The sequence below is a fragment of the Trachypithecus francoisi genome, unplaced genomic scaffold (assembly GCF_009764315.1).
Source record: "Trachypithecus francoisi isolate TF-2019V2 unplaced genomic scaffold, Tfra_2.0 Lachesis_group6, whole genome shotgun sequence".
NCBI classification, from domain to species: Eukaryota; Metazoa; Chordata; class Mammalia; order Primates; family Cercopithecidae; genus Trachypithecus; species Trachypithecus francoisi.
The window spans coordinates 20,994,444-21,008,702 of record NW_022681471.1 but is presented as its reverse complement, the minus strand read 5'-3'; the positions used below and the strand labels follow the sequence as shown (position 1 = coordinate 21,008,702).

Genomic DNA, 14,259 nt, shown 5'->3' with positions numbered 1-14,259 from the left:
TTGAATTTCATTAAAAGCCATTTCTCATGATCTGTACTCTGTATGTTATAGACTGCTGTGAGTTCAATTTCTTCAGGAATACCAAGACTTTAAATATTAAAGGTAGAAAAAACTAGCCACGACAAACATGCAACATGTGCTACAATAAAAGTGCGTCATGTGTAAAATACTGACAATGCTATTATATATTTAGACATAGGTACATACTCACATGTTTTTACCTTCCAGTAAATGAGGCTTTAAATGAGGTAAAGAATTCTATGTATTTTCCACATATTTTCATATAATAAAAATATTTAGCAAGTGCATGGACACCACAATTTTTACTGAATACATATTTTTACATAAATTACATTGATTTCCTTTAATTTGCAGACCTTCTTAAATGACATTTTCAAATGATATTTTTCTGCTCCTTGAACTTAGTGACCATCCTGTTATTCATTTTTATTTTGACAATGAATTTTTCTACTTTTAAAACATAGTTGTATCTACTATTAGTATAGTTTATTAAAAACTCTGTAGGCAAATATTGAGCCTTATTTTTAAAAAATAGATTAAAAGTATTTTCAAATGTAAAATATACTTCATGTGCAATACACATTGAGAGTGCATATATACATTCATTCATCTATCCATTTATCTATCATTTTCCCCAACAAATCTTCACAATAAAGTGTGAGGTATAAGGTAAACATATCAGCATTTTTACATCCAAATAAATTTAACTCCCTGAAGAGGAAGCAAGTCACGTAGGGATTCTAGTGATAATTAAATACAGCTTAAATTATTATTATTATTTTGACATAGCGTCTCACCCTGTAGCCCAGACTTGAGTGCAGTGGCGTGATCTCAGCTCACAGCAACCTCCGCCACCCAGGTTCAAGTGATTCTCCTCCCTCAGCCTCATGAGTAGCTGGGATTATAGGCATGCGCCACCACACCCAGCTAATTTTTGTATTTTGAGTAGAGGCAGGGTTTCACCATGTTGGCCAGACTGGTCTCAAGCTCCTGACCTCAAGTGATCCATCCACCTTGGCCTCCCAAAGTACTGGGATTACAGGCATGAGCCACAGAGCCCAGCCAAACTTTTTTAAGAGAATATTTCTTCACATGTTTTTGCACATCCTCATTGGTGGCAAATCTTTGATTCTGAAGGATGGATTCGTTTTTGTTGGTTGTGTGTTCATTTCAGAAATTGAAAAGTGATTTAGGTCCAAAGTTGGTGAATGAGGTGGGTAAATCAAGTTTGCTCACATTGTTTGGTGTTGCCCTACTTGCTTCTCTTATTTTCAGTTCTAATCCTTTGTTTGAACTAAACTCAGAGTTTTCCTATGGGTACCTGTTGGCAAACGATAATATATGAATCTGACAGGTATCGAGAATATTTCAGAGAGCAGAAAGGCCATTTAGGAAGTGGTTTGATATTTCTTTAATGATTCAGAAGTGACTTCCTCTCCCTTCCAGGAATTTACATATATAAATACAAACAGGCTTTGAAATGTCAGGATTGTGAATGTGTGTGTGTGTGTGTGCACATATATATATATATGCGCAGCCAGAGCTACTAAGTCTGGTTTTTTTGTTGTTGTTGTTTTTTTTTTTTTTTTGGTTTTTGTTTTGAGGGGGGACATAATAATAGGTCTAAAAATGTCTACCTGTGGGGGAAATATTGCTACTTACTGGAATTTAAGATACTGCCATTTATATTACTTTAGCCAAGTTGCATTTTAGCAACTATAAGCATAAACAGATTTCATGTTCTTAATAAGGGTCTGCATTTGAAGATAAAAGCATTAATGAGCTGTTTACTACAGTAAATACCTAACCATACTGAGCATGGTAACATAATTCCACAGAAAGGTTCTATTTGTAAGAATTTGTCATCTAAGGGGCTTATCCAGACCAAAACAATAAAAATAAATATAACAAAATAAACAATAAAATGAATATTGTAAAATTTATTATAATAAAATATATAACAATAATAAAATTAAATCAATCAATAAAAACTGAAGTAGGTTACTTAACAGCACACATGGGCCAATGGTAACTATATAATGATGAGGATGGGTGTTTGCTAAGTCACAAACCTGCCTAGATTAAGGAAAACAGAAGTCATGGGTGACCATGAGATTTTGGAAGTTGTAGAACTTAACACAAAGTTGAGTTCAGCTTCTTGGAAAGATAACTGGAAATCTTGTTGTTTTCATCTCTCACAATTTCATCTACTATCTTCACATAAGATTCACCAATCTCCATCTCCTCTCTTCAACAAACGTGTTACTGATTGCCTCTGCTTGGATGTGTGACCAGCACTTCAAATTCAACATTCCCAAAACTGTACCAATTTTCTTCCAAACTCAGCCTTATCTCTGACTCGACTCTCTCATCATGTTTCCTCCCTTCTCATATTTAAGGGGTCGCCAATGTCTGTTAAAGTCATCCTTGAGTGGTGCTCAAAGTGCTCCCCAAATTGGCAGAGCAGCTGAGAACTCATGAGAAATGCAAATTCACAGGCTTCACCTCAGATCTAGTCCATCAGAAACTCTGGGGCTAGGGTATAGTAGTCTGTGTTTTCGCAAGCCTTCCAGGTGCTTCCCATACATGCTCCAGTTTAACCATCACTGCCCTAGATTAAATCCTTATCAATTAAGCCTTCCCTTATCTACAAACTAGCCTGTTAGGTTTCCAACAGCCTAATGCAATCTTCCAAAACAAACAACGTTATTCCATCATTTCACTATATTGCTAAAATAAAAAAATAAAAACCCAAAACTCCTTGTTATGGACTGAGTAAAGAATAAATGTATCAATCTGGCATTCAAGGCCTTTTACAGTGTAGCCCTAACACAATTCATACCAACAGGTACCCACCTCAAATCTCTCTTATACAAGGAGCCTGTGTGTGTCCCCTTGGGCCTTTTCCCCTGCTTGCCTCCTACTCTCTTTTAAAGGTCTGTTGAAGGCCATCCTGCCGAGAAGCGATGTAGTGGAGTAGCAAAACGTGAATGCCTAGCAGAAAGGTATTCTATAATTGATAAGTTTCCTTTCTTACTCCAGGCTCCTTGGGATGGATGTTTCTACATCAGATTCTATCTTATTTGGGATTCATTACTACTGTTCTGCATTGTTAGATTTCTAAATGTGTAGGTGTCTAGTCACTCTGGTTAGAGTATAAACTTCTTGAGCTCAAGGACTCTCTAATACTTTTTGTATTTCAAAGATAGGCAGCAAGCACTCTATCCTACCCAAAGTAGGCCTTCCAAACTTTGCTGCTAATAATTTTCTGGCTTAAATTAAACCTCGGAGATTCTGTGTGTAAAAACATAAAACCTTGGTCACCACTGTCCAAGCTGGTAAAGTCCAATATATTACCATTTACTGACAAGCACATAAGAAAGCTCACCGCTAAGTTCAAACAAAAGATTTGAACTAAAACTAGAGACTCAAACAGGATCCTAATTAATGAGTTTGCCAAGTGTTCTTCCCATGGGGCCAGTAGCACTTAAAAAGCATACATTTGAAATATGCGTATTTCCCTGAGGCTGTCAGATACGTTGACTTTAGTCTCTTTAACCACAACAGGTCAAAGTTCTATTTTCTGTCACCATACTTCAGTAGCATGTGTGCGTACTTTGCTGATTGGTTTCTTTTGTGCTTCTGCTTAAAGTTAAGGCAGGCAGCAGGAAATTGAGATCAGGGAGTTTAGAAACTTTTCCAACTCTAGTGGGCAGCGATAATGATGAGCAGAGGCTTTGGGAAGAAATTCTGACTTTATGGTTTCTACTGGCTCAGCTCCCCTAAATGTCTTGCATTAATAACAGCTTATGCTCCACCTGATTATCTATATGTCCATCCCTCCCCTACCACCCACTGCTCTGTTATTCATACTATAGTGCATCAAGCAGTCAAACTTAGCTTAATATAACATACTGTAAAGTGATATGTCCCAAAGCCAATGGTTTAGTGGAAAGCTGAGGGTGGGAAGAAGGGTTAAAAAGGGACTAACGGAGCAACTCAAAAATGCATTTTCAAAGAAAAATCTGGATGCTTCTAGATGTTCTTGAATTATTTCCTCTACCTGCCAAAAATTCACTCTTAGGATCGTGTTACCAGGCACAATTGAAACCTGGTAGAGTAATTCACTAACATGCTTAGAAATTTCCTAACACATCTAGTGTAGTATGGATTTCAAATTCAGTAAAACTTCATTAAGTTGATACTGGTAAGCTTTTTCTATAATTCAAAGCAACTGTTAATTCTTTGACTAGACACCCTATTGTTCCATAATAAACAAATTGAAAAAAAACCCATTGATGGTTAATTTGAACTCAATGCAATTCAGTCCTTTGTATTTTAAGTTAATAGGGTTTTACTTGTATAGATTTCTTTTCCCCACTTTTTCTTTAAGAGGTAATAGAAGGAGAGGGAAAAATTTAAAACACTGTTGACAATAAATAATCTCTGTTACAAGCATCACAAAGAAAGGCTGAAAACTTTTCTGTAAACATTTTTCATGAGAAAAATGCAAAAACACAATGGCTTCGATTTCCTCAATGGCACATTTTTAAGATGCTTGACCAAAAAAAGAGAAAGTGAACATATAAAAAAGACAGTTAGACTATTTTCAACTGTTTCATCTAAGCGATCTACAATTTTGTTTACTCTGGGGCCCAGGAAGTATGAACCACAGTTTTGTTCTAATTTTGCCAAACTATACAAAGCTAAGACATATCAGTGGTTAATCTGATATTTTGAGACACAAATCATTCTCATCCACGATGCTATGAAAAGTGGAGGAAAAGAAAGGCCAGCAGGCTGCTGTCAGGGGAAGGCTGGAACAAGTTCAGAAAAGCCTGAGGGGGAGTTTTTAGGTGCATCCTGTAGCTCTATCCCCAGCAAGGTATATGCTAGTGAGGGGTGGTGGGGAGAGGCAGGCAGGAATGGAGGACGGTATACGTTCCATATATAGGTCTTCTGGTTCTCTGAATGTTCACAGAGGTAATTTTCCTAAATCATATGTGGTTTTAGGGAGGGACAACAAAGAGGATCATGGGTAGAGTTGGCTGTCAATGTGTCCTTAGTTTTATGTTTAAATCTAAATTTGAAGGCATTTTCCTACAGAATCACTCTATGTTATAGGAGTATTAAGAGAAATTAGTTAATATCTTCAATAAATATTTGATTTCTACAAACATTAATTCAAAGATGTGGTTCCTGCCATCTAACACTTTAGTCTAAAATGGCGGATGACCAAGTGAGAAATGCACAGAAGATAGGGTTAAGAACGGATAAAGAAAATGTGGTATGGGCCGGGCGCGGTGGCTCAAGCCTGTAATCCCAGCACTTTGGGAGGCCGAGACGGGCGGATCACGAGGTCAGGAGATCGAGACCATCCTGGCTAACACTGTGAAACTCCGTCTCTACTAAAAAATACAAAAAATCAGCCGGGCGAGGTGGCGGGCGCCTGTAGTCCCAGCTACTCGGGAGGCTGAGGCAGGAGAATGGCCTAAACCCGGGAGGCGGAGCTTGCAGTGAGCTGAGATCTGGCCACTGCACTCCAGCCTGGGCGACAGAGCGAGACTCCGTCTCAAAAAAAAAAAAAAAAAAAAAAGAAAATGTGGTATGTATACACAAGAGAGTACTATTCAGCTGTAAAAAGAGGATGAGATCCTGTTATTCACAGCAAGATGGACGGAACTGGAGGACATTATGTTAAGCCAGGCACAGAAAGACAAACACTGCATGTTCTCACTCATATGAGAAAACAGATAGTAGAATTGTATTAGAGGCTCAGAAGGGAAGCAGGACGGGAAGATGTGGACAGATTGGTGAACTGACACAAAATTACAGCTAGATAGGAGTAAATTCTATTCTGCAGTACTGTAGGGCGAATATGGTTAACCATAATTTATTGTATATTTTCAGAAAGCTAGAAGGGAGGATTTGGAATGTTCACACCATAAAAAATGATAAATGTTTGAGGTGATAGATATGCTAATTGCCCTGATTTGATCATTACACATCATATACGTGTATTGAAATATTACTCTTGGTAGGGCACGATGGCTCACACCTGTACTCCAGCACTTTGGGAGGCCAAGCATGGTGGATCGCTTGGGCCCAGGAGTTCAAGACCAGCCTAGGCAACATGGTGAAACCCCATATTTACAAAAAATACAAAAATTAGCCAGGCACGGTGGCGACTGCCCATAGTCCCAGCTACTTAGGAGGATGAGGTGGGAGGATCACCTGAGCCTGGGAGGTTGAGGCTGCAGTGAGATGTGATTGTGCCACTGCACTCCAGCCTGGGCGACAGAGTGACACCCTGTCTCACAAAAATATATATTACTCTGTATCCCATAGATATGTATAATTATTACATGTCAACTAAAATAAAAGGAAAAAAAGAAGGGTTCAAAATTTAGTTATGTGTATTTAATTTTTTTTTTAAAAAGTGAGTTACATTCTGCCATTCCTTCAGAGACACTGTTTTACATGTACCTGTGGTGGAAATTCTTTGAGTCTTAATTACGAGAAATGAAAAGGAGTTTGTTGTACTATAGCTAATAATACTGTTATTTTTTGTTCGCCTAACACCATTTTTCTAGCAACAAATAAAACCAGTAAAACCACCACTCTTTCAGAACACAGAACTCAGTAAAACTGCTATCAAGATGTCTGAAATTCTACTATTAGATTTCCATTTCTTAAGGTATAATTCCCTGTAAAATGTGAATATCCATGGAGAAGTAAAGCACTGAGCCATTAATCAAAAACATCTTAGTATGAGTGAAATTATCAGATTCTTTCTAATGTGACAGTTCAGACAGGAAAGTAAAACAGTTTTTTATTTATGTTTGTCTTTTGGGGAGTGGGAGGACAGAGGGAAGAAACAAGAGGTAGATAGGTACAAACCACCAGTGAGAAGACCTTGAAGAGCCATGGGAAAGTACACGTAGAAGGAAGGAGAAAAGGAGGAGAGATGAGGGGAGACACAAATTTGTCTGAATCAGCCATGGTTACTAAGAAGCAATGAAGCTCATTTTTCTCTCAAAGTCTGTGGAAGGCAAGAGAATGAGAGCTTCAGTGTGTGTGAACAGATGATTAGTTACAAGAATGTTTTGCTAGACATATTACACATAATACATGAAAATCATTTAAATAAGTATAGAAAGTCTACATTGTACACACATAAATTAGTCTTTAAGGTGTGCAAAGTTCAAGCATTGTACAATATTTTTAAAGAAACAGAATTTTAAACAATGAGACACATCCACTCTATAGTATAGTGATTAACCAATACTTTTACATATAATTCATACCTAATGGTACAAAGAAAAGTGAAATCCATGGTCTCTGATTTCAAGAAATGTACAACCTCATTTGGGAGACAAGTATAACATATATAATTAGAGAAAATCTAAGGCAGTATATACATTAAGGACAAGAGTATCTACTACTGACAATAGACAGAATAGGTGCTTGGAAACAAGAGATTTCTATAGCCTGGGACATTCAGAGAGAGTTCACGAAGAAGGTAAGATGGAGGACCTTGAAAATCAGGTAGAATTTGGCCAATCATTGATTATTGAACTGTAACTGGCATGGTAGAATTAAAGGGATTTCTTGTTGGGAAGTAGTGAGAACTAAGTGTAGATCTACAGAGATGAGCCATACAACAAAAAGTATAGAAAACTGAGCAGAGGGCTTTGGGTCTCACTGGGGTGGTGTGGGGTGGTGATTGGGTTTCAAAAAAAATGTGGGTTATCAAGCAGGAGAGAGATGAGATAATGACAGTGTTTTCATGTGATTAGCCAAGCATTGTTTTGCAGGATGAACTGCCCCCATACATCATAACACCTTTTACAAAGGAGCTGCAGCTCCACAGATGATAGTTAATTCATCCTAATAACCTCTCATTGAAGCAAAGGAAATGCAGCTTTTATTATTCCCCATTTTGTAGATGATTTGCTCAAGGTCACTGAATAAATGAAAAGCAGAATAAAAAATACAGCATCACAATGTTCAATGGTTCCTAAGTACCAGCTAAATTATATTCTCTCATTTTCTGGGACTCAAGCAAGGGAAGTACATGATGATGGACCTTTGTACTCAAGTGCCATTTCTAAACTCTGATTACTGTTGAAGGCACATGTCCTATCATACCCAATTTCTGTTTATTCTCCCTACAGTCCCTACTCCCCTAGTGTTAAAAGTTCTAACTATCCCCCCCTCCGCCCCCCTGCTTCTCTCAGCTAACAGTCTTTGATTATTTTGTTCCAGCTGGTCTTCTGCCATTATCATTAGCATATTCAATACCTCTGCATTAACTACTCAACAACAGGACAATAATTCGGGTTCACCAATGCAAAGCAATGCTTTCAACCTCAAATTGCGAATCTGATTATCCCTTTAGGGAGGTGTAAGGGAGGTATGAACTCCACATACTGGACTCTGGTACCAACCTGAATTCTTTCTCCAATGTAGGTTTCCTGATGACTGTTAAATAAAGAATCCCTGCACCCCACCCCAGTTAACTCTCTCTCTAACTTGACACATTTTCTCATCTTTTCATACATCTTAAAGCCATCCTTCCTTTTCTTACAACCTATGTATCCTGTCTCATGAGGGCCCTCACTTCCACATATTCTTTCTGGCATTATGAACCTCTCCCTCCTTGATGTCTCTAGTCCTTCATTTTCAAGTGAAGTGCCCAGCATAGAGTAGATGCTCAGTAAATATCTGATGAATGACTAAAGCTTCAATTCTACATCTTCAACTACTTATTGGACATACGTACTTTGTCATCCCATTGTTACCACAAAATTCACAAGTCTAGAACAGAAATCCTTAACTTCCTACCAGATCTGGCTCTTCTCCATTACATTCCAATTTCTTTCACATGTATTGTAAGTCTCCCAGTTCCCTCATATTCAACACCACAAAGTCTTTAACTTTTCCTTCTGAAACTAGCTAATTATTAAGCCTGGTAATTAATTTTTCTTCACAGTACTAAACATATGGAAGGGAATCTGTCCATGGAAGGCCCATTGCATCTGTATAACTATGACTGACCCATGGAAATAGCCTCTGTAGCCAGGCGCAGTAGCTCATGCCTGTAATCCTAGCACTTTGGGAGGCCAATGTGGATGGATTGCTTGAGTCCAGGAGTTGGAGACCAGCCTGGACAACCGCTAAACATTGTCTCCACAAAAAAAAAACACATAAAAATTAGCTGGGCATGGTGGCATGTACCTATAGTTCTAGGTACTCTGGAGGCTGAGATGGGAGGATTGCTTGAATCCAGGAGGTGGCAGCTGCAGTCAGCTGTGATCGTGCCACTGCACTACAGTCTGGGTGACAGAGTGAAACCCTGTCTCAAAAAAAAAAAAAAGTTAAAAAAGAAGAAATAGCTTCTGTAGATCAAATTCCCTTATATCTCTCAATCCTCCAGTTGATTCATTCATCCAATTTTGAGATTTCCCTTCGGATATATAACTTGGTACATTGAGTCTCCCTTACTCAGACATGTTTAATGGCCAGTTCAAAGGCCAAAATCCTTCCCTGGCATTTAAGGACAATCATGATCTGTACTCAATCCAGTCTTCTGATATTATAGTGCATCATTTTTCTAGAGGAATTCTCTGACAGCCCAAATGACTTTATCCTGTTCTCAAAGATTGTGTGTGTATATGTGTGTGTGCACACGCTCACAAATGCAGTGCACCCTTCCTTATCTGTATTGTATACATATGCTCCTTGACTTAAAATGTGGTTATGTCCCAATAAACCTATCATAAGTTGAAAATACTGTAAGTTGAAAAGGCATTTAATACAGTACACCTAATCTACCGAACATCATAGCTTAGCCTACCTTAAACGTGTCCACAACATTTACAGTAGCCTACGGTTAAGCAAAATCATCTAACGCAAAGCTTACTTATAACAAAGTGTTGACTATCTCATGTTATTTACTGAATACTGTATAGAAAGCGAAAAACAGAATGGTTGTGTGAGTACCATTGTCAAGTCGAAAAATCCTAGTCTGTCTACCTCTGCTGGGGATTTTTCCTTGCTTGGAAATGCCCCTCCCAGTGTGTATCCTAACAAGACTTTGGGGTCAGCTTACTTTTTGGAAGCCTTCAATGCTTCCAGTCTGACACTTCTATTATACTTACAGTGAGTTCACAGATTTTGCATTATTTGATATTTCATGTGCTAGTTTTAACAACTCAACAAGATTTTAAGATCTTTAAGGGCAGAACATGTAATATATATCAGTATGCTTCCCAGAACCCAGTGATTATGTTCACCAACATTGGGCAATGTTTCCCACCACTTAGATAAAAGTCTTCAATAAAGTGTTCATTAATCGTTAAACTTCATTTCTACTTCTCATCTCAAATGACAACTGGATTTAAACTGTACCACCTGGGTCATATTTAAAGATACATGAAGGCTAATTTTAAAGTTCTTTAGCAGAAGCTTTAAAAGTTCTTTAACAAGAGGCACAGGATAAAGCACAACATTTAGTACTCTAACTCAACATTTAACTTTATTCTCCCACCTACATCTTATGAAAGATTTAACAATTAACAATATTCTAAATGAAAATTTGTCCTCAAAAATACTATTGTAGGTTCTAAGGGGAAAGATCTTAAACTTAAGTATGATTTATAACTGAAAACTTCAAAGAAAACAGGTTTTGAATCATTAAAGAGTAAATATTTGAGTGGAAAGAGATAGGTTTATTGGTTTTTTTTTTTTTTAAGGTGTACTTTAAATAGTTTGAAGAGTTCAGCTACTGCTATGGAAAATTCCTCTAGTTACACACTAAAGAAGTAAGTACAAATTAAGTACAAAAAACTTCATACCCTCAACATTTGGTGTAATATGGCAAAAATGTTCATTACTACAATATTAAGAAATATCAACAATATGAGTTTGAGTAACTAATTCATAAGGAGGAGTTTGAACTGGACCAAATCCTGGGTTTTCTTTCTTCACTCCAAGTTTCTTTTCTATTTTAAACTAGTGGCAATAGCAATTTCTTTGTTTGAAAGTCAGGAATGCTGGAAGTCTTAAGTGATAGAACAGGTAGCTGGGCTTCTACTTCACATCTCTCCTCAGAGGGAGAAAAAATTGTGGAGAAAGCAATTTTGTCTTTATTTCTGGAAAAATCATTTTTCCCATCAATCTACATAATTCTCTAAAATAAACTGTTAAAAAGTTATAGGCTGGTCGGCCACCTCACCCTGATTTGTGGAAACACTATACAGTAATTTCAAGAACACTTGGCTAACTCAAGTTTTCTAAAGGTCTAAAAGTTGCTCCTGACGCTTCATAAAACTCTAGGAGAATTTTACAAGCTCACAATAGATTTCTGCATCTCATCCGCAATATTTTGCTACATAACAATAATAAAAATAGTCTAGGTTCAAGAGTCACACTGCATGCTATCAAATTTATTATTAAGGTATTGTACAATTTCAACTATGGAAAAAATTGTGTGCTGCACAAAGTGCTTAAGAACTATATTAGAAAGAAAATGGAAATAAGAAGTTAAGAATTTACCATTTCATTAAGATGAAGAGAATGACCAAAAAAAAAAAAAAGATTCCTCTCTTCTTTGCTAACATTGAGATGTTTGCCCTAATCAAATTAGGTGGGACAAAGTAATCACAACTCAGAGGGCATAGAGTGAAAGGCAGAATTTGTAATTTAAAGTATGTGATTCACATTCGAATCCACATTAATTAAGATTTAAAAATTCAGGAGATAGGCAACTCAGATAATTAAACAAAGCAGGGAGCAATCAGAAATACTGAACAGCAAGCAGTTCCTAAACCACATAAATTCAATAAGGTCAAGACAAATTAAATAAAGATCAGAAACTATTTTCCCCTCAGCACACAGAGTTCCCCAGAATCACAAACTTGATGAACGCGAGGCACTCACTCTGCTGACGCACGCACGCAGGCTCGCGCACACAATGGAGCCAGAAGCATGGAGACCCTCACAGACAAACTTCACATGTGCATCGTTTTACTCTCCACAGAATGGAAAGAAGAGCACAGTGAGAAAATGTCACTTTTTCCCAGATCAAACAGCAAAACTACTTAGTATTGCGAACTATGAATTCCCTTGATACAATCAAAGGCAGAACTGAATGAATGGGGTGTGGGGCAGGGTGCATGGGGAAAAGAGGGAGGGAAGAAGGGGGGAGGCCGCCTGAGAGAAAGAAAGTTTGAGGCAATTTGCAAGGCTTGAGTGGATTAATCTTTTTTTTTTTAAGCCCTACTATTTCCTATTTCCCTTTCTCTCTCTCTTTATTTAATATACACTAGCTTCCTGAGACTCAACCCAGACTTGCCCTAAATGCAGCTGAAATGTCTGGTGTTTAGGACACATCAGGAGTTCTAGGTGCACAAATAATCCCTTTTTGGGAAAGAATTTAAAAATCACTTTTGTGGCCATTCATAAAATGAGAACACTGAAAAACAAACAAAAAAAGAACTCCATGCATCAACAATAGAGGCCCCAGTCTACAACTCTTTGATTTCTACTAGAAATATAAGCTATTTACTACTAAACATTTTATTTTTGAACTTGAAAAAAGCTTGTTTTCACATTTTAGATCATGAGGGACTGAGGCTTTAGTGGTTTTAGCCTCTAAACTATTCATAAATGGGTTGTTTGGGCCATCTAGCAAAGGAAAAAAATAGAACATGAATGCTTTAAAAAGTTAGTAGATTTGGATAACATTTAGCAGATAGCCTAAAGTGCACCGATTTAAAAACATAACAGCATAAAAAGTTTTCTGACATAGCTTACCTTTAATAAAATGAAAATATAATGGGAAGGGGTTGGGCTGGGTAGACTTCGAGTAAGAAGTTGGGTTCCATGCAGTAGTCCCTTGTCCAAGACAAAAAGCTTCCTTTAACCACATTTCTTGTGGGAAAGGCACAGAGGGGGCTGAGAAGTCATCACCTCAGCGACTCTGAACTGAACCAGCATTTCTCACGCCACACTATGGGCTGGGCTGGGCTGGGTCGGGGAGCAAGCTACAACTTTGCCCTTAAGCAGCAGTACCGAAAGGGAGAAAGAGGTCATCTCTCTCTTAACCCTACGCACACAGGAAGAGCCCAATTCAAGCCGCCGCCGCCGCCGCCACCCCTGGTCTTGCCCCGCCCCAACTTGAGTGTGTGTTTGGGGTGGGGGGTGTAGGTCACTCACTACTCGCGTTTTACCCCACAAATTCCAAGGCACTTCCATCTCTCCTAGGTTAAGTTCCGCCCCCCATCCCCAACCGTGCCAAGCTCAGCAGGCGCAGGTGTCTGTGGCTCTGGCCTATTTTTATACCCCCAACCGCCCTCAATCCCCACCTAGTTGCGCGCTCCAGTCCCGCCTCGCCTTCCCAGCGAAGGGCACTATTTAGCCTACACACCAGGAAACACCTCGAGCCCTACTCCCAGGTCACCTGGCCAGAGTGACCGGCCCTGCCCTCAGGGGAGCCCTGGGGCCGTCCCTTGTCGCCGGTGCCCAGCACCGAGAGCGCACCGGGCTCCCAAGTAGTCACGTGGGCGGCGGGGGCGGCCTGCGCTTCCTCACCTGCATCCCAGGCACTTGGACAGCCACCGGTGAGTGGGCCATGGAGGCAACTGCTGCCTCGCTCCGCTTCTGTGGCGGTGGCGCCTTGGGTTCGGACTGGCTCCTCCTCCGGGGGTAGTTCGGCGGCCCTCCCAGGCTTTTCGATCGGGGCCTGGAAGGACACACACAAAGTGGGGTTACTGGGCTGGCGGCGCGTAGCCCGGGGCTAGGAGGTGGGCTGTTCGCGGCGCAGCTCCCCGGGACTCAGTCTACCTTTCTGGCGCCCGCCCGCCGCTGAAGCAGCCGCCTCCGCTGCTGCTCCTCTTCCTGAACGCCGAGCGCTGTGAGTGGTGGTGGCTGGGACCTGGGCTCGAGTGATGCCGCTCCTCTGCGCCTCGCCGCTTTAGGAAGAGGAGGTGGAGGCGCCCCAGCCACCCGCCTGCTCGCCTGGCCGGGGAGGCGGTTGGGGGCGGTTCCGCCGTTGGCCCTGCCCCCGCCCCGCAGTCGGGCGGTGTCGCGGGAGCCGAGGCTCCAGGCAACGAAGGGGTTTGGCTGGGGTTGCTGCAGTCTGAGAAGCTGGAGACTCTCCCGGCACGCGAAGAGGAGAACCAGGGCACCGGGAGACCTGGAACACGGCTGGGCCTGGGAAGAGAATGGAAGAGT

The 14,259-nt window shown here is 40.0% G+C and overlaps 1 protein-coding gene across 1 annotated transcript in view; it reads right to left on the bottom strand.

The window, feature by feature from the left end:
- Positions 1-14,056, bottom strand: part of STK26 (serine/threonine kinase 26) — a 52,632-nt gene extending 38,576 nt beyond the window's left edge. Inside the window, exons 1-2 of the mRNA XM_033200955.1 lie at positions 13,870-14,056; positions 13,618-13,768 (exon numbers count right to left, since the gene is read on the bottom strand). Coding sequence (XP_033056846.1) covers positions 13,618-13,659 — 42 coding nt within the window. The 5' untranslated portion in view covers positions 13,660-13,768; positions 13,870-14,056. The remainder of the gene's footprint in view (positions 1-13,617; positions 13,769-13,869) is intronic.
- Positions 14,057-14,259: the final 203 nt, after the last annotated feature.